At 38.7% G+C, this 21,435-nt stretch overlaps 1 protein-coding gene across 2 annotated transcripts in view; it reads right to left on the reverse strand.

Annotated features, from left to right (window-relative positions):
* fstl4 (follistatin-like 4) overlaps positions 1–21,435 on the reverse strand; it is a 215,064-nt gene that overhangs the window by 63,096 nt on the left and 130,533 nt on the right. For both annotated transcript variants that reach the window (XM_086309271.1, XM_086309272.1), the window contains 2 exons: positions 10,454–10,644; positions 7,813–7,933 (listed from right to left, as the gene is read on the reverse strand). In XM_086309271.1, coding sequence (XP_086165397.1) covers positions 7,813–7,933; positions 10,454–10,644 — 312 coding nt within the window. The remainder of the gene's footprint in view (positions 1–7,812; positions 7,934–10,453; positions 10,645–21,435) is intronic.

Genomic DNA, 21,435 nt, shown 5'->3' on the forward strand with positions numbered 1-21,435 from the left:
TATTGACCTTCTCCAATAAAGCTGTATTTAAAGAGTAGAGAGATGATGGCAAATAACAGATCCTACCTGGATGATGTGTAATATACCGCTTGCTTGCTAATTTATTTCATTATTTGGCGATTGGGATAGGAAAACAAGAGAACGTGAATATCACCAGGAGTAAAAGACAAGTCCATCACACTTCATCAGCTGCAGGTAAACAACCCTCCAGTAACTCTAAAACCACTCCATCAAAGTCAAAGTTACATTTTACTTACAGGTACAACAATCAGTGTTTCTATCAAAGCACTGCACAGACAGTATTTATGTCAAGTCTGGCAGATGTTTACAAAGCATGAATGTCTCAGTTGAGAATTTCACTGAAGAGTGCTTCACAGTGCCTCAGATGCTGTGCACATTAAGTGTATTTATAATACCATAAAATAAACTGATGGCCCACTGCCTCTAGTTATCCATGGGGGACATCACTCACGTATTATTATTTTTGTGTTTAGATGCACACAGTGTGCTGTTTTTGTATAAAGGAGCCTCAACAGACTCCATCAGAATATTCTTTTATGTTTCACTGTTGCCTTTTCCTCGGCTCATCTATTCGTCTCTGGTATGTGCTTAAGATGTCCACCTGTGTGCAGCGTTTGCACCTGGGGATAATGCAGTCCTGTATCTCACACCGCACACGTTTAATCCTTAATTGTTGATCGTGCGCAGGGTTCAAATTGCTTACTTTACTCTACCTTCCTCTGGCTTTATGTTTCTCTCTGCTTGTTTCCTCTTTGACTTTATGTTTCCCCTCCTCTCTCCTCCTCTCCTCCTGGGAATTAGCTGCAGTGGGTAAGTGTTGCACTAAATAAATGACTTGGAGATTAAACAGACAACCACAGTTGCCATGGCAACTAACTGGGCATCTCTCGCTATTGTATTCGGAACACTGCTGGATGACCACTGGCTGTAAAGACTGTGGGTCTTTCGGTGTATATGAAATGCATATTTACATGTGGTTATGTGAATGCCTATGGTTATGGGTTAGCAGTATTAAATATAGTGTTATTATAGTAATATAGTTTTATATAAATATACTATTAAATATAACTAGGATAAATGTATTTTAACATGTGCAGCAACAGTGATTTGAAAGATCCAAGTAACATGCTACAACTAAGGCCCACAAGATGCTATCCCCCACAAACACCCACTCAGCCAGCCACCCACACCCAAACACATGCACACACCTCCACCCCGTCTAGTCATACTTTGTGTGTCTTTTAGCATTTCACTTTTGGACTATCTTGGATCTAATTAAGATGCAAGCTGCTACTGATGCAAAGTTAAGCCACAGCAATCTTCAAAACAGATCTCTCTCAGTGCAACACATAAAAAGTAGAACCAAGATCTCAACTGTCTCTTACCTGTTACTGCAGCTACCTGACACTGGGTAATTACCCAGAAATAGAAACGGCACTTGGAAGTCACCAAAAAGGCCCTTATACACACTGGCAATTAGCTTTAAAGGTTCACTGAGCAGTAACGAGGTATCAGACACTGGCCAGGAGAAATGAAAGGAAATGAAAGGAAAGGAAATAACAAAAGTGTAGGTATCCTTTAAGACCCCTTTGAGAGAATGTGTAACCCAGGCAAGTAAAAAAGTAAAACTTAACATTGCATTTGAACCTTGATCTTTCACTAAGCCTAACTGCACACGTCTGTTGCCAAAATCTATCCAAAAAATAAGTGAACAGAAAACGGGGATGGAAAATGCAGTTAAAGTGTAAATGCACCAAAAGAAAGTGTAAAAAAAAAAATCCTGTGTGGGATTTGATCTGCAGTCTCTTGTGCAAGTGGTGACTGACTTACGCCTCCACCAGGCCCCTAAAGTCCTAATGTGAATGTTTTAGCTTTTTAAAATTGGAAACACTTAACCTTGTGTCCATGGACACGAATCGAACTTCCCTCAGACTCCATGACAGATGTTGTGCACAAAAAAGGGGAAAATCATGTCCAGGAACACGAATCAATAGATTACATTTCACGATTATTTCACTAACTGCTACAAGGCTGCAATGTGAACTAGGTAAGAGGAATTTGTAAGTAGAACTGAAGTGGAGAAGGACATGGTGCAAACAAAATGGCCAAAAACACAATAAAAAGCAGAGGAAAGACTGATGTAATTTTGAGTGTGTGGGTGCTGAAGACTATTCCAAGACCTTCACTTCAAAGTCACTCACACGGCTGTCAGAGAACAACAGGCTCAACGTGTAAAACTGACATCCGATCTCAGCGAGATCATTTGTGCAGATTAAGAGCAAACTCGAGTAGCACAAAAGATCAAACCTTGACAGGAGCTACACAAAGATTTTATCTTGCAACACGGACATCCCTTAAAGCTTTTTTGTCCATGTAATCTGTAAGCGTGATAGCATGGAACCCAAGCTCAGCAGGAAACATTTGAAAGCATCTACCCAGAGGCGTGGATAATACACATGATATAGAAACAAACTCCCTACTCAGGGATGATGAAATGCAAATTATAGTCTATGTTAATTTTGGTCTTTGAATACCTACATATGTGTGAATGAAAATCATGTGTTTACAGTCTGGTTTTCCTTGGTGCTTTGGCCACTGTCTCGATGACCACCTTTGCTCCTTGATAATTATCATATGTCATTATTATAACATTTTACTGACTGCAAAATGTATTGATTCAGCTGAAAATGAACAGATTAAATAAAGAATCTGATAACCTTGAGATACATGAAACTCTGTTCTTATTCAGCCGCGTTGAGATGTGTTAGGTTTAATTAAACTCTTGGGGTTAACCTCCCTTTCACATTTGCTGCGCTAACATTAAATCATTTTTTTTCGTTATCTATCTAATGCAAGCTTCACACAAAGTGGGATACAAACACAATTCCATGGGTCATTTTTCAGGGCTTTGCCATTTTATAAATGAATACAGATAAATTCATACATCACCCTTAATGGGGTCACACATATTTCATATGTGCAATTCACCAAAATACACCTGCTAAGGTTGTACAAAGTTCCTTCTTCAACCTATTAACCTGCATTTATTTAGCAAGGCTGTTCTAAGTCTCTTACATATTCAATTGCAACCAAATCATTTTCTTACCTCTGTTTTCACTTTCTCTTATTTGTCCCAGCGGCGACAAAGAGGAGCTTTCTCCCCCTTTGTCTCTCTTTTTTCACCAGTACCACTTTCCACTATCGTTCCTCCACTAGCCTTCTCAGAATAGCCAATTCCCCATATGATGCTCTCTCCCCTCCCTTCTTTTTTATGCCATCCTCCTCTTTCTCACTCTCTTTTTACCTCTCTGTCTCAACTTCTCTCCTTTGATTAATTAGTCAGAGCCGCTGAGTGGCCCTGCCAGTGCAGCCCAGCATCACAGCATAATTCCACTCTTAGTTGGCGTCACGGAAAACAAATACTCACAGTTGAGTAAATGCTTAAAGGGAAAGAACTGCATGTGGGAGAAACATGGTGAAGCAATATGAACCACAGAAAACCAACCTGGACCTAATTAGAAGCTTTCCAGCTGTGTACTTTCGCAAAAAAAAAAAAAAAGAAAAAAAAAAGGAACCAGTGGTTCGTTGCACTGTCCCTCAATGACTAATGGCTCTGTAAATATACAGTTACATGACCTTCAGCTTCGGCAACCTTGGCATGCACTACATACCAACATGCCTCCAGCATTTTCTATTGTAAAGAAAACCAAAAAAAACCCCCCAACCAAACAAACAGAAAAAGCAAGATGAAGTTTAGGCTACTCCTCTGATCAGGTACAATATAGTCACAAACCTCTGAGATATCAGTGTCAGCACTTCTCATCTTTTCTTTTAAAACATCTTGCTGTCTTTCAGCTGCTGCATTGCTGTTTCCTTCACACATTGCATCACTTTCCTATCAGTCCTCTGGTCCACTCCTGTTGTTTTGATGACTGAGAGTCAGTCATGAAGACTTAAAATAAACAAACAGCTGAAAAAGGAGCAGAGGCATGTTCCTGTCCATTACTGTTTATCTTTCTCTGCTGTTTGAATGCTCTTCTGTGCACAGACTGAAGGACCTCCAAAATTCCTGCTTTTTAAGTTTTCATCTATTAACGCAAATTCAAATTGGAGGATTGTCATGATATTCTGAGAGTTTCAGCTTTAAATAACACAGCCTTTGATGAAAAAATACTAGATATATTTATTATTAATAATTATTATTACGCAATTCACAAAGGTTGCACTATATTGTAAATTTCTAAAATGAATAGGAACGTAGAGAATCCACACGTTATCATATCACACTAGTGTGTTCTACCTTTCAGTTAAAAAGCATGCAGTTTACTGACTCCATGTACGACATAACCTATACTGAAAACCACAATAGCTTGAAATGGCACAATTAAAATTGCAGCATAGATATCCCAGTCTCCACATTTGCAAAAGGTTACTCGCCATAATGCGCATGCAGTCCACGTCTCACCCCAGGGCAGCTCTATATACTACACATGTATCCTCACAGGAGCTCTGACCTTGTGCGTCCACATATATTACATCTGCAGGCTACAGATATCTCTCAATAAGCCTGCTCACTTAGCAGTTTCAATTCTAATGCACTGTGTTGTCTTTTACCGAACATTTAGGTAATGTGAATCACCTTGGCACGCGCATCACTGACACAGTCCACGAGGCACGTTCCTGCACATTTATTATTGTGTAATTACAGTGGTTTTAATTTGGACACAAAGGTCACGTGTACAAGCAACCGACTCCTACAGAATGTTGACACTGTAATAAATGTTGGGAAACAGAACCCTGTTGAAACCCTAAACCATTAGGAGGCTACAGAGCTAATTTAAAGCCATTATGCTGTTATCTCTGTCCCGCAATATGCTCTATGGGAAAGAGAATGTTGATTATTCAGTAAAGCAGAACAAGAGGTCATTCTTTTTCTGGCTCTTCTGAGCAAAACCTCTGAATTAATGGTGTGAACTGCAAAATAAGCAATAAAAGAGAAAAAAACAACAACAACTTTGCACTGAAATACCAACTTGAGTAGCTTTTTACCATAAAATGGCAAAAACATCAATCTTATATTTTTTAAAGCATTTCTTTTTATTAAACACATTAGAGGTTCCTTCTATAACGATATACCTCTAGCTATTTGGTTACTTAACTTTTTTTTTTGGTACCTTCAAAATGTGTTTGAAGGTACCATGAGTAATAATATGCAAATTGTAAGTGATTTCAGAGAAAAGCAATGGGTATCTTGACCAGCGCTGGTCATTGTTCTGTCAAATGTCCATGCACAGGCAACTGAAATTAACAGGACATGGACACAATAATCAAGAAGACAAAAACTGCAGATTCTAGTGACACAGAGTAAAGCTAGCTTCCACACAATGCAGTAAATTACAGGATAGATTCAAAGATGAAGTGCTTATGAGACAGACCACTTTCACTTCGGTATGTTTTAATATATATCTAGTTTTGGATTTCACTGCTTGCTCTTAAAATTTCACAACTTGCAGATACAAAAAACATTTTTCGTTTATCTATCTTTGTTAACTTTACGAATCAAACTGAGTTATTGTGGTTCAGCATTAATGTAAAATTAATAAATAGTCAACTGTAGTATGTTCGTGAATGATTAAACACCTGGTTTACAAGAAACTGCTGATCAGTCGCAGTGTCTATCTCAACAGACCAAAGACCAAAAATCCACAAATGTCGCAGGCTGACTGCTTATTTGGGGCAAAATATAAGCTATTCATCATTTTTGTATTCAAAACTGTTAAATGACCTATGTTAAATCTGTGCAGGTGACAACCACTGGAAATACTGGAAATACTGGAAAGTGCGGTTGTCCCTAATTGCGTTTTCTGCCTACCTGAGTTCTTAGTTTGTATCTTTTGCTGCCTTTTCATATGATGCACCTCAGTAGGTTTTGCACCATGTTTGTGCTGTTTGGATAAGAGCACTATCTATGATACAAATATAGATGTGATTGCTGCTTCTCATTTCTGACAACGCATCAGTAAATCTAATCAGTGTTATTCTTTGATTTTAATTCTAAATCTATGCCCTTGGAGACAAAAATAGGTGTTTAAGTGGGAGCCACTTAACACAGGACGCAATGACAGTTAAGAAAAGTAAAAAATAGGTCACAAAGAACCTTGCTGGGATTGTAAAAAGGTCGAGTACAAGGGTAAAATCAATAAGAATGTAATCATCTAAGGAGTATTAGCAAAGCACATATTGCCCTCTATTCAATTTGTGGTGGAAAAAAAAAATATCTGACAGCAGGACAGAGCTTTGAATGGTGGTTTACTTGCTTGGTTTATACATTAAATAAGGCAAAGGCAACATGGAGGGGCAAAATAATAAAAATAATAGAAAAACACACTGTGTTTCATAACAGAACAAGTTCAGAGACTGTAGGAATAATAGTGAAGCTCGAGTTGGCTTCTTGGAAAATGGCCAAAGGGTTGTGATTTTTACATCAAAGCTACAGAATAGAAGAAAAGCACCAACAGAGAGAACCATGAAAACCAAAGAAAGACTCCTGAATATGCCTTCTAACCTAGTGCTTTGAGGTATATGATCCCCAAAACATGACTAAGGCTTGTATTTAAAATGTTCACCCTGAGATCAAGCATTTGGCTGCATGGATGAAAATCAATGCGGGGAAAAAATCCTTCTCACATCATTTAGGTTAATTTTTCATTTTTCCAAACTTGCGTCCATATTGTAAATGCCCACCCTGTTAAACACACCTGTGATTCCTGGCTTTTTGGTTTCCCACACTACCCACACTAATGAGACCTCGGACTGCATCGCAGAAACACACGCATACACAAACATGCAAACACACACAATTTAACACCATCAACATTATCCAGAACACCAGATGTGCCACTCAAACATAATTGCTCCCCCTCGGTGTTGCCTTTCTGCAGCCCAACACTTAACCTTGAGTGTCATCTGATCAATAGCTTGTGTTATTGGTCCCTGCCCACTTCTTCAGCCGCTTGTCAAACATAAAATGCATTGACTAACCTGGCCTAAAATGCTGCAGGCAAACCTGTAGGTAGATAAATACCATGCAATGGCTTTTCACTGCCCATCTGGAAGGTGAAAGGACTGTAACCAAATAATAGCAGGATGACTTCCACTTAAACCAGTCATTAAGGGGCTAAATTAATGGTGGAGCTTAATGGACCCGCACAAGCCAAAGGTAAAGCTTTGGAAATGGCCACCTGCCATAACTAGCTGCTGGATTCATCAACTTTATTACCATTTTGCAGCATAGTTCAATACAGTTTGAACTTACACGCAAGATAAGACAATGATCAAATTAGATAGCGAGTTTGAGAACAAGATTTGCAGTAGGTTGCCTCTGTGTCTAGCAATTTTCATGCCGGTGCTATAGCAACATTAGTGACGGAGTTGTGATTTTTGGTCCTAATAAAGTGGAACCTGCATGCTCTCAGCTGCCACTCAGCCTAAACCCCAAAGGCTATTATAGCTCTTCCAGATGATTCCAGATGCAATTATCAATTTATCTGTTCCAGGAAATCTTTTATCCTCAGAACTGCTGTGGAGAGGCTGATTGAATTGTGATGTTGTGAAATTCTAAAATGTACTAACAGTAAGTACGTCACCCGTACCTTACACATATTTTTTGTGCCATCTTTTTTAACAAATAAATGGCTTATGTCGCTATATGTTAGTATTATACGTACATATTTTAACAGATTAACTGTGCATTTTTTGTAAGGGGAAAAAAAAGGATAGAAAAATATTTACGGAAAGCTGTGTAGAACTCGTGGAGGCTGAGATGGCCATCGTTGTTGTAGTCGTCATAGCGTATCAGGTCTTGCATGGTGCACTCCAGCAGGCTGTCCTCCAGGTGCTCTTTCATGGAGATCTAACACATATACACACACACACAACACAGAATACATCCATTCAGTCATCAAAAGGAAACATCTATACACAGGTGCCATAGTCCTATATCTTATTATAGGCTTTATTTATTGTTTCTCTCTTGCCTCCATCTTTTTATGATCCTAAGCTATGTGTAGTAAGAAAGAACCACATTATTCATACTCAGAAGGAAAGATACTGTACAAATTGAACTTTTCTGTATCACTTTAATAGCCTAGTTTCAAATACTGAAGGGGAAAATCACAGAATCCTCTATTTAATTAAAACAATACTTTTTACATTCACTGGTTATTACTTTTATAAAAGTGATATATTAGTGATTAAACCTCTAATAGAGCCTTTTTTAATGAAGATTTTATTTTGACTTTGCTGTGCTATGAGGAGAGAAATTGCCACTTTTTCCATATTAAAAAACAAAACAAAACAGCACTGTTCAGCTGTCTCTCATCATAATTAAATACCAAATGTACTATATACAAGAGAATCAGACTCACAACTCCTGAGTGTACTTCCATTCTCATTAAAGGTAGTGGATTAAATATGTAATCCGTCATGTTAGTGCTATACTGATTGCCTTTCCTTTTTAAGAGTATCTGGTCCTGCTACTCTTGCATGCTGCACCTGAGTTAATTCAAAGATGTTCCCCTGGGAAGACTCACCACTCTCACATCCATTCGCTGTCATTTATGAGTCCTCTTTTGCAGTAGTAGCAGTACTTCACTCTCAGGGGAACCATCTTTGAGTGGGTGATGTTTAGCAGTTTTTAGGAAGTTAAACAAAAAACTCAGCCTCGCTTATTCTGTAAAAGTTGTTTCTTCTCTAGAAATAAGAGAATAAAAATGCTTCTCAGTGTAACTCTATATTTATCAGATGCTGGCCCATGCTAGAAAGCTAGACTGCTTATGTAGCATTTATGTAGGACACCTCACCTAATATTTTTAGTTAGTGCCAATATTTATGTGCTTAGAATTTATTATAACAGCAACAACAAAAATGCCTGGACAGTAAATTCTGGAAATTGAATCCTTATGTGGTTATTCTATTTATTTATTTAGTTATTTTGGCTTTATTTTTCTAAAATCTGTGAGCTGAGACCCTTGTAAGAGAAGAGCAAGTCAATATTTGCTTTAATATATCAAGGTACAGTTCGATACAACAACAATAATAATAATAATAATAATAATAATAATAATAATAAATTTCCTGTAAAATATGTTTTTAGGTCAAGATCTAATGGAAAAAAGTAAACTGCCATTCCAAGCTATTCCAGCTTAGCATTTATCTCCAGCTGATTTTATATGGTTCTGGACATGTCACATGGCATAATAATGGATATACCAAACTTTTTTTTTTTCATGAGCCAGCCTGCAGCTGACTGCAGCCATGTTTTTCCTGTGACAGATAAATCTGTCCTTAGGCATTTGAATTAAATATTTCAAACCTAAGGACAGGATTTTACCCTCCAAGACCATCTGTGACAATAGACAGATCCAAAACTGGAGACAGTCTGGAGGGATGACTGGGATTCATCTTTGATTCTTAAAAGCATTATCTCTGCGAAACTGAATTTATGAATTCCTCAGGATGTGAGTGTCCAATCTAAAGATTTCATGTGGACATATATCAGCATTAATAATTCCCTCAATACAGATCTGTCACAAAAGGCAGAAGTCACTGAAATTCTAAACTTGGACAACACTCTGGTTGCAATATAAAGCCACAGTGAGATAACATGAGAATAATTACTGAAGTCTAAAGAGCTTGGAAAGAGCTGAAGCACTTTTGAGAATTCATTTTAACCCGTACTGAGTTTATATTCCTTTGGCATCATGCAACCTTTGTCTTTGGATGCCCACATAATAATAAAGAGCAACAGCAAATTTAAAATGCACATATAAACATCTGTTCCTGCTCCAGTCTGATGTCAACTATGGCTAACATGGTTTACTGCATATTGGCACAATGGCAGTCACTGATATCATAGAACTGGCTAGGTGGAGTCTAATTAACACACATCTCTGATGCCCAATTCAAGATACCAGATGACACTCACGGTAATTTAATTGAGTCAAATATCAATGCCAAATTTTTCCCATCAGCCCCGGGTGGGAAGACAGCTTTTCTTATTGTTAAGCAAGATGACTAAATGTTCCAGCCACTCTCACTTATAACTTGATCACACTGTCTTGATCATTGGTGTAGATGAAGATAAAAATGTGGTTGACTAATTACCCACTGTAAGCAATACAGGCTTCTATTTAAAGGATCACATTATATATAATTTAATAGAATTTTTAAAAAAAACAAACGTTATTTAAAAAAATCTGCCAGCATTTTCTTTTTCTTTTTGTAAATTTGCACAGTGATACATTTAAACTGGAAATACTTGTTGGAGACAAGTCCACAAACAAAAACTGTTACAAACACTTATGGCAAACAAAACACTCCCAGCCATTTATCTCTTCTTTCACACAGCTGTGTTGATTCATTTGACACTCACCTTTTCCAGTTCATCACTGATCAGTCGGCCATCCTGGTTCGCATCCAGGTATTTAAACATGGTGTCCACCAGCGCTCTCTTCTCCTCCATGTCTCTCTTCTGATTTTGCTCCCCAGCCTTAAGCGCTTTTGGTTGCATATCCAGCAGCATGCTCTTCAGCTTGTTGTACTCTGACATGGTGCATGCATTGCCTAGAAGAACGAACACAAATATGGGGGGGAAAAAAAGACATTTGATTAACCTCAATTGCACAAGCCGAAGCCTTTGGATTGTAGCTTCAAATTGGATTTAATGTGTTTGCGTGTTTCCGAGTGGGAGGAGAGGAAAGGAAGGCAAATGGGACAGATAATGTGTCTGTTCGTACATCCGTACATGTGTCCTTGAGTGTTCACTCATTTAAAAAAATATTCGTTTTTTGTTTGCATAATTTGTCTGACAGCTTTTCTGTGCAGGGGTCCAACTAATTACAAGTAATCCTTGAATCCAAGTGAAAACAATAGGTACACATTCCCATTTAGACCCTCTCAAGCTTCTTGTACTGCTTTTCTAAGGGATTAAAGCTCATGCTTTAAACCAGGCCTTTTTTAATTCTCAGCAAGGTTCTGTTTAATGATGATGTGCAACAAAAACTTAGAAACCACAAAGAAATCATGCAACCTGTGTTTATTCGTCTGCTGTGAGAAACGTTTGGAGTAAAGAACAGACAAAAAATAAGATCATGTTGTTATTTTGCTATTTTTGTGACCCTCCTTTGGTTGTGTATCACGTGACTTTATCTGTTGGCAGTATGCTATGAGAAGGTAAGGTCAAGTAAGGGCTACTTGCAAGTCAGAAGCACAGTAAAAAATGTTTTAAAATTTTTATATAACTAAATCTGAATATGACATCCATCCCCAGTTATTGCAGAGCAGGAGATCCCCCTCTAAGAGTATATAGAGATGGATCTCACCGCCTAATGTCCTCCGACAACTCAACAGCCACGAATGCTAACAAATGCAAAATTAAGGGACATGATGGGCTTAATAGACTCAGAAGTTTATTCCCAGCGTCTCCTTTTGATGTCAAACCCACAGCAGGGCATAGCACTGCCAAAGCATGTCTACATTTGTTAGCCCAGCAGTCACTGCAGCAAAGTTAACACAGGTTCGACTGGGCTGCAGGAAAAGCACAGTGTTCTGCAGTGTTAAGGTGCATATTAAAGAAGAGCATATTTCTATTTGTATGAATACAAAATGAAGGTTTCTGTTGTCAATGAAGTCTCTTCCGCAAGAGAAAGAGAAAGGCTTTCTTTTTTGTTTAGTGAAGAAAAACAGAAAAAAGCTTAACATAACATAATATAATACCTGAACCTGAAAACTGATTAAGGATGAATGACCGCAACACATGACTAAACATGGTAGTAAATAAACCTCAGTCAAGCTTGAGTATACATTTGGGAATGTTTGCTCTTGTGGCTCTTGATGTCCAGTGCATCATAAAAAAAAAATTTAAAAGATAATTTGGAGCTTGTTGGAACAACAGTTTGGGGGTCATTCCTGCTTTGATGAATTGCGTACCGGAGCTAGTGATAACATATGACGTTATGAAACTGGAACTTGAGGTTACTGTGGCCTCTAATTTGTAGTACTCAATTCTGTTAATCAAGCACATCTATCAAGCAGTCACGCTTGGTGGAAGAGGTCAGTTTGAAAAACAGTAAGTTATAGAAAATAATCAAACCAATAAATCTCAGTTATCTCCTGTTTATTTCTGGAAGGACCGCGTCATGCGTCGCACATAAAACTGGCAAAGATGAAGCCAGAGAAACACACGCACACCCTTAAGGCTGGTGACCCTCCTACTTATTACAAACCAAAGACTCGCACAGCTGTACAAAAAAAGAAAGACAATGCACACTCTTCTCTGCATGCAGGCAGTCAAGTCAAGGTCTTGGGTAAATCCCTGTTCAATGTTATTCCTTCAAGGGGAATGAGGCGTGAGATGGCTCAGACATGAGGGATCATCACCTAACTGTCATTCTTATCCCTGTGCTGGAAGGACAGAAATAAATTAACACACACATCCCCCACCAAGCTGATTTACATCTTGTCATATACAGTAAGAACAATCCTATCTTTGCTCAGACTTACTGTGGTCCCCTGAGTACATATACAGGGAGAAACAAAAGTATTAAACAATGTTATTTCTGCTGCTGCACATGTTAAAAAGATTGAGTGTTATATTAGATTTTGTGCCAGTGCTTCTTAACTGAAAGATGATAATTAAATTCTGATTATTTTAAAGAACTAATGAGCTCTTTCCCACTACAGGGAGTGCAGAATTATTAGGCAAGTTGTATTTTTGAGGAATAATTTTATTATTGAACAACAACCATGTTCTCAATGAACTCAAAAAACTCATTAATATCAAAGCTGAATGTTTTTGGAAGTAGTTTTTTGTTTGTTTTTAGTTTTAGCTATTTTAGGGGGATATCTGTATGTGCAGGTGACTATTACTGTGCACAATTATTAGGCAACTTAACAAAAAACAAATATATACCCATTTCAATTATTTATTTTTACCAGTGAAACCAATATAACATCTCCACATTCACAAATATACATTTCTGACATTCAAAAACAAAACAAAAACAAATCAGCGACCAATATAGCCACCTTTCTTTGCAAGGACACTCAAAAGCCTGCCATCCATGGATTCTGTCAGTGTTTTGATCTGTTCACCATCAACATTGCGTGCAGCAGCAACCACAGCCTCCCAGACACTGTTCAGAGAGGTGTACTGTTTTCCCTCCTTGTAAATCTCACATTTGATGATGGACCACAGGTTCTCAATGGGGTTCAGATCAGGTGAACAAGGAGGCCATGTCATTAGTTTTTCTTCTTTTATACCCTTTCTTGCCAGCCACGCTGTGGAGTACTTGGACGCGTGTGATGGAGCATTGTCCTGCATGAAAATCATGTTTTTCTTGAAGGATGCGGACTTCTTCCTGTACCACTGCTTGAAGAAGGTGTCTTCCAGAAACTGGCAGTAGGACTGGGAGTTGAGCTTGACTCCATCCTCAACCCGAAAAGACCCCACAAGCTCATCTTTGATGATACCAGCCCAAACCAGTACTCCACCTCCACCTTGCTGGCGTCTGAGTCGGACTGGAGCTCTCTGCCCTTTACCAATCCAGCCACGGGCCCATCCATCTGGCCCATCAAGACTCACTCTCATTTCATCAGTCCATAAAACCTTAGAAAAACCAGTCTTGAGATATTTCTTGGCCCAGTCTTGACGTTTCAGCTTGTGTGTCTTGTTCAGTGGTGGTCGTCTTTCAGCCTTTCTTACCTTGGCCATGTCTCTGAGTATTGCACACCTTGTGCTTTTGGGCACTCCAGTGATGTTGCAGCTCTGAAATATGGCCAAACTGGTGGCAAGTGGCATCTTGGCAGCTGCACACTTGACTTTTCTCAGTTCATGGGCAGTTATTTTGTGCCTTGGTTTTTCCACACGCTTCTTGCGACCCTGTTGACTATTTTGAATGAAACGCTTGATTGTTCGATGATCACGCTTCAGAAGCTTTGCAATTTTGAGACTGCTGCATCCCTCTGCAAGATATCTCACTATTTTTGACTTTTCTGAGCCTGTCAAGTCCTTCTTTTGACCCATTTTGCCAAAGGAAAGGACGTTGCCTAATAATTCTGCACACCTGATATAGGGTGTTGATGTCATTAGACCACACCCCTTCTCATTACAGAGATGCACATCACCTAATATGCTTAATTGGTAGTAGGCTTTCGAGCCTATACAGCTTGGAGTAAGACAACATGCATGAAGAGGATGATGTGGACAAAATACTCATTTGCCTAATAATTCTGCACTCCCTGTATAAATACACCTTTGATACATGGAGAGAAAATTAATGTTACACCTGAAGTAAACTTGAATGCTGGAGTGAATCGTGCTCCCTTTCTTTGGTGTAGTGAGCGTCCTTTGATTCAGCCTTTCCCCTTCTGCTGAGCACAGCAGCTGCAGCTGTGGCAGAGAAATATCTGTCTGTATTACAGTGCATCCACCCCTGACTCTAACACTGTTTTATTGTTCTAGAGGGACCAGGACTCTCTTTATTGTCCATTTGAAATGTTAGCTGCTTAAGTGAGTGATCCGAAGCTGCTCGCACCATGGACGCTCAATGTCCCGGAGACGGAGCTACTCTCTACTGTTCACAGCATCCTCCAAGCGCTTACTTTATAAATGTCAAGCAGGGGAAAACAAACAGAGAGACAAAGAGCCAAGGAAGAAATTCTCTTTCAAAAGGGAATTTGAAAGCGCTGCATTAGAGGACAAAATGTCATGGATATTTAAAGATGTGATAACTCTAAAAGGCACAAAAAAAATGTGATGAAAGGGGGCAGCAAGAGAGTGTAACAAAATACAGTATTGTTAAAAGAAATCTTGAGTCACCACTTATTTCCTTTTGTAAGGAAAATTGGAAATAGGTTCAATGATTTACTGAAATATGGAAACATGGAAATACAGTAAGAAGAAACTGGAACGTCAATATGACCACAGCCATCATCACCTTTATTCTTTAACACAGCCTAAATTCTCATAGGCAAGCTGTCCTTTAGTTTCATTAAATAGTCTTCAGGAATAGTTCTTCAGACTTCATGAAGGACATTCAGAGCTCCTTGTTGGATGTTAGCTGCCTTTAGTTCTGCTCTCTTAAGATGATTCGTAAGATGAACGTTCAGGTCTGGGCTCTGGGGAGGCCAATCCATGAATGACAGTGTCCCACAGTGTCTCTTTCTATCCAAGCATGCTATTACTGCTCTGGCAGTGTGTTTGAAATCCTCGACATAGTGAAATATGAAGCTGTTCCCAATCATATATTTTCCAGTGTTGTAGATGGATCAAAATCTGAATAGTTTTCAGGATTTATATTTCCATTAGTTTTGACAAGATCCCAACGCCAAAGGCTGAAATTCAGCACCAATCCATGACATGGCCTCCACTGTGTTTTACAGTAGATACTGATATGATGATACTGTAGATACTGTTGTACCTCTTTTCTGACCTCCGCCGTACATATTGAATATTTGAACCAAAAAACCTCAAATTTGGATTAATCCCTCCATAAAACTTGTTGTCACTGATTTCCGGTCCAGTTGTTGTATTGTTGTTTTCCTTTCTTAAAAATGGCTTGGTGGCAGTCACGCTTCAACTTAGACCATTTCTGATGAGGTTCCACCAGACAGACCAAGTCATATGGCCAGCTGCATCTCTTCCTGTTTCGTTGCCCACTTCCAGCTTCCTCATTTTTTAAATGACACTCTATACACCTTGTGGACAGTGGTGGAAAAATGTGTTTTTCAACTATTTTATCCCTGTCAAACGTTGGCATTTTTCATCGATTCAATTAAAGAAATTAGGATAAAAATGTTGGGGTTTTTTTTGTTCAGTTTTTTAAGAGAAGCTGCTAGTAACAAAGTGACTAAAGATACAGTTTAAAACTGGTCCTTTGCTAAGAACAAGGAAACTAAAATAAACTAAACATTGTTCTGAAAATGATCATGTACAAGGACTGGACTGAAAATTTGTGAAAAGGCAGCCAGAGTCCAAAGAAAAACTTGAGAGAGCCTGGAGAACTATTGCTCAAAAGCACTTAAAACAAACAAACAAAACCCAATCTGGCACCTTAAATGCAAAATAAAGAAATAAGGTGTGGCTCATTTCAAGACTTTTGTACAGTACTGCATTTCAGTACAACGTTTCAGTACAATGCTTTTCATTGTATAGGTTTCCTAAGGAAACTCAATGACTTTCTCAGAAAAGTCACTATATATTTTGCAACTGCATTTGTTGGTCTTCTGCATTTTTCTCTTAATTTTCAATTACTTAAGTATTTCAAAAGCTTTGTAGAAGCACTTTGCTTGTAATTACACAAACACAATACAACAGTATATCACGTTTGAAGGAATTACAATTAGAAGAATCAAGCTTTCTTGCTGTCTTCATTTTATAAAAAGAAGAAAACTCTTGAAATACAAATTGAGCCCATAAATGTCATGAAAGCTTATACAATTCTTAAGTGCTGAGCATCTCAGGCATAAGAACTGAGTCATTGCTGGTCTGCTGTCAAGAGTTGCTTGACAAAACATTTTGTGTAGAATTCCAGTTGAGAAATTAAAATGGTCCAAAGCAGTCCTAAAACTGAGTGCAATTCAGATGTACATTAATCAAAGAAACCAAAAAATTACTCCTGTAAAACTGCTCTGTGTTAAATTTATGTCTGCCTGACCTCCTCTGGGTGAAATGATGGGATTATTTACTGCCATGCCGTCTGTGTGCTGCTAATATGCAATAGTGATGGACCTCCCTCCCAGATAATTACGGGTATGATGGACACTCTTTGCTCCTGAGGGCAGAAAGGTCTACAAGAGCAGAGCCAATCTCAGAGGGGGTGACACAAGTCATAGGAGAGTCTCATATTGCATAATCGCTGTTGGCAGCTGTTTAAATCGGCTTAGTGTGAGCTCCGGTAGTCTGTCTAGAATTTCTTCTGTGGCAGTTCTACACTTAAACTCTTAAACCTTTAACATTCTCCATTTTAATGAGCATCAAACAGTATTTTTAATATTTATTTATTTTTTAATTTAAACGTACTCTATTTTTCCTCTTTTTTATGACCAACACTGTGGTCACCAATACTGTGAAAAAATATTTTCTTCCTTCTTGCTTTCTTAGTTTTTTTTTTTTTTTTTTTTTTCCATATCTATCATACTTAGATGCTTCAGATCAGTGGTCCCCAACCTACAGACTGTTTTATGTCTGACAACATTTTCATGGACTGGACTTTACGGTGTCGTGGATAAATATACCAAAATAAAACCAGTACCGGTGCCAAAAAAGAAGATTTATTCATAACACACGGAAAAAGACCCAGTAAAACCAGAGTTAACGCTAAAAACGATTTAAAAAATAACGCTAAAAACCCTGAAAACCATAAATGTCACTCGAGCCTCAACTCTTGCAGCCTGGTACCAAACAGCTCAAGGACCGGTATCAGTCCATGACCCAGGGGTTGGGGACCGCTGATTCAGATCATTAAAACAAACTCAATATTAGATGAAGATAACTTGTGTAAGTACAAAACCTACTTGGCCATATTCAAAAAAGTACTCCAAAACCTAATAACTCGTTGTGACACTCTTGGCAGCAAGAATTTCAATCAGGCATTTGTGAAAACTGGCTTTCACATCACTGTGGAGGAATTTTGGCCCAGTCTTTTTTGCAGAACTGTTTTAATTAAGCCAAATTGGAGGGTTTTCGAGAACGAACAGCCTATTTAAGGTCATGTCAAAGCATCTCATTTCGATTTATGTCTGGATTATTTATTCATATGTGTATTTTTTTGACACATTCAGAGGTGCTTGAGCTTCAGGATATGAACTGATGGCGGACACAGGCCATCACTACCAACACCATATTTAACTTGTATGATGCTCTTTTTATGAAATGCTTTGTTAGTGTCATCCAAGATGCAATGGGACTCAAACGTTCTAAAAAGGTTTATCTCTTTAGTCCACAAATTATTTTCCCAAAAGTTTGGGAATCATCAAGATGTTTTTTTGGCAAATCTGAGACAAGCCTTTGTGTTCTTTTTGGTCACCCTGAAACCCTCCCATGGATCCCATTTTAAAATAAAACTCCTTCAGTATGAAATCATGGCACAACACCAGTAATTATTCGGCAGCAGCTCCCTCTGCATCTATCTAGACACAGCAGCAGGAGGAGTTACAGGAGGTGCAGGGAATTTGCAGCAACCTGGGTCAATAGCAACACAGCAGCATGAATGATCAGCAGAGTAAGAGTGTGAGCTGTCAAGTTATGAAGACCTCACTGTCTGTTTGAATACGATTAGGGACTGGAGGAGTGAGCTGATAGCATCAGCTGTAGGCTGTCACAGCTCACCATGAATCACATACCACGGATCTTGTTGATTTGAGAATTAATAACCCATATGGGACTGTTCTTGAGAAGTTATTGACAGCGTGAGCAATAATCCAGTATCAAATCAGTAAAAAGCGATGATTTAACATTTAAAGTCCTTCCTACATTTCTTAGCTAATACATAACTTGCAGTGATTTAAAATGATGCTTCTAGATTTCCTGAGTACGGGGAAGCTGTCAGTTTGCCTCACCATACATTTAGCAGAGTGGATCAGTGTGTGCTCAGGAAGTCTTATCAGAGCCTGTGCAGCTTGGCACCTACTAAATGAGAAACCCATTGCAACACCAAAGTTATTGGCGAAGCGGTAAAGGAGAAATAGTACAGTAGCATTCAGTCCCTGCCTGCCTGTCTGCAAGCCTGTCATCAGGAACTGGCTTCTCAAACTGCACATCAGCATTATGCACACCAGCTCTATATCACTTACCAAACACCACCCAGCCCCCTCCACCACGGTATGACTAACAGGCACATGCAAAGTTCAGTATACGGGTCCAACAACCGTCTCCCCGTTGGCTTTGTTTTTGTTGCGAAACACGTAAAAGCGTAGGAAAGTAATTGTTCTCATTATTGCTTTTCTTGCTGCTTTTATTTTAATAATTAGTGTTTAGAAAAAGCCCGCTGAGTCCCCGTTAAAGTGCAGCAGCAGGTACGGCTTTATTGTTATTTTCTTTCTGAAATCAAGGTTGTGAGACAATTCTTGATCTGTACTAATTAGTCAATTAACAAAGTGAAATGCATAGAGGTGCTTTTTTTATTCAGATATGCAGGTTGTTTGTTTTGATGATTTTTCAGTTATTGTGTCGATGGAAATATTAATGTGGATACACAAATTCTTTACTAATGACTTTGGTTGTTTTGTTAGATAGTGTGGAATTCATAAGGCTTCATACTGAATGCTGCATATTGTTCACAATGGCAGCAGCTGCTGGGAGAGTTCGTTTTAAAGCAGCAGAGAGCTAACAGCTGAATCATCATGAGTGAAATAATAGAACAACTCTTATTATGATAACTCTGACTCTTCTTTCATGACTTTCATCCATTCTGTGCCTTGGGTAAGACTGGAAACTCAGAGATCATTTAGTGTCTTCATAGTCTACAAGTGGTAGGATTTCATTTTCTTTTAAATGAGTCACTCCTTGCAGGAAGTTGCTTGACATGGATGTATTTGAATAAGCAACAACGTTAGTGATGATTTTCCATCCCAAGCAGACTCAGTTAACAGTTTTCCTTTTATTATTTGTGTGTGTGTGTGTGTGTGTGTGAGATAATGTCGCTGTAACGATATGTGTTTTGTTTTTTAGGTGCCACCTGAGCAAATAGTTGGATAAACACCAAAACTGTCATCACAGTTTCCACTGTGATTTCCTGATCAACTTAGACCCAATTTGGGGTCAGATTTACTAAGCAGGGACAATGTTGAAAATGCAAATGCCTCTTTTGCAAAAAGGCAGCAAAGTGAGTGGAAGATTTATTTTGGCACTCTACTAACAATATACAGTAACTACAGGTGAAGCCAGTCAATAATGATGACCACAATTTATCAAGAGCAGTGTTAATTATCTGATCACAAGTAAAGAGATTTAATGAGCAAGTCTGTAATCTACTAATAAAAACAAGTCATTATAGTCACAGGTTTCTCTACGGAAACACTCAGATAGGTGTGAGGCAGCTGGATACCTTTGGATTTGCAAAATTGCATTTGTAATGGTAACTTTTCAGAATTAATAACAGGTAACAATTAGACATGTTGGCGTGCTCAATAAGTACTTTACTGTATGTTTTCCTGCTTTGGAGATTGGCTATAAGCTGCCTATAACTTATCTGACAAGAATATTTCTATACATAATTATCATGTAACACATAGAGAACAGCAACAGCACAAAGAATATTCACATCCTCAATGGCACAAAGAGACTATAAATACAGTTGCACTTACACCCTCAGTCCTAGCGGGGCGGATTTAGTCCACGAAAATAATTACTAAGCCCTTGCTCATGCTAATAGACTGCGACTAGGAACAAGCTTAGGCGTTGATTACATTTTTACCATCCATCCTCCTCTATCACCCACACCTGCAGTGTAAGTTACAGTAATCTCAAGCCCTTTCATAGCCCTTGCTGAGGCCTGCAAGCTGCTGCCTGATGATCCCATGAGTATACAGATTTTAAATTGCCTGAATGAGGGGGGGACCGGAGGAAATGGCTGCCTGTGGGTATATGTGGCCGAAGTGAACCCCACTGACAACAGACAACCCTGAACTAACATTACCCTCCCCAAATACTGCAGTGACCTTGAGGCGAGAGTTTTTATGAGACTGAATGAAAGAAAAAGTGGGAGGTAGAAAGTTGAAAGCTGCTAAGTAAACAAACTCTTGGTTCTCAAGATCTCCATTACTGTTTTATGACTACATTTAAGTTGTAGAGAAGAAAGTGAAAGTAGTTCCTGTGTGTATGTCCTCTATACATGCTAATGATTAGAATCTTGATTTTTAATCTTAAGGCTCTCTAAGGCTACGTCCACACAAATTTGAAAACTGCGTTTTCGTCTGAAAACGCTCCACGTCCACACTATCGCTTTCAGTCGTTTTCACAGAGTTGTGCGTCCACAACCGAAAACGCTTACGATCCAGTACTGTGCATGCGTGAAAGGCAAGACGATTTGACCTGCCTCATTTCTGTCAGCTGTTTTCTAACTTTCCGGCTCGTTGAAATATCGCGGCGAAAGGTTGAGGAAAAGCACTGAGTGGATGGACTAACAATGAGGTGGAGTTGTTGCTGCGAATAACGCAAAATTACAAAGTTACAAAACAAAAACGTATTAGTGTGGACATGGCCTAAGTTTTGTGGCAGTAATAACACTGGGCCGTCTTTTTCGATCTTTACAGACAAAGCAAGCAGGTCTGATTTTATTAATGCTACCAAGCACCATAACATCACTGGATGTCTTTACCAAGTCATTAAAATTAAAGATTGCAAAGCATTTCTTG

Source organism: Aulonocara sp. 'chitande type north' Nkhata Bay, linkage group LG10 (genome assembly GCF_057382095.1).
Source record: "Aulonocara sp. 'chitande type north' Nkhata Bay isolate Kocher_YH1m ecotype deep benthic linkage group LG10, A_spYH_male_GT1.1, whole genome shotgun sequence".
In the NCBI taxonomy this organism is placed as follows: Eukaryota; Metazoa; Chordata; class Actinopteri; order Cichliformes; family Cichlidae; genus Aulonocara; species Aulonocara sp. 'chitande type north' Nkhata Bay.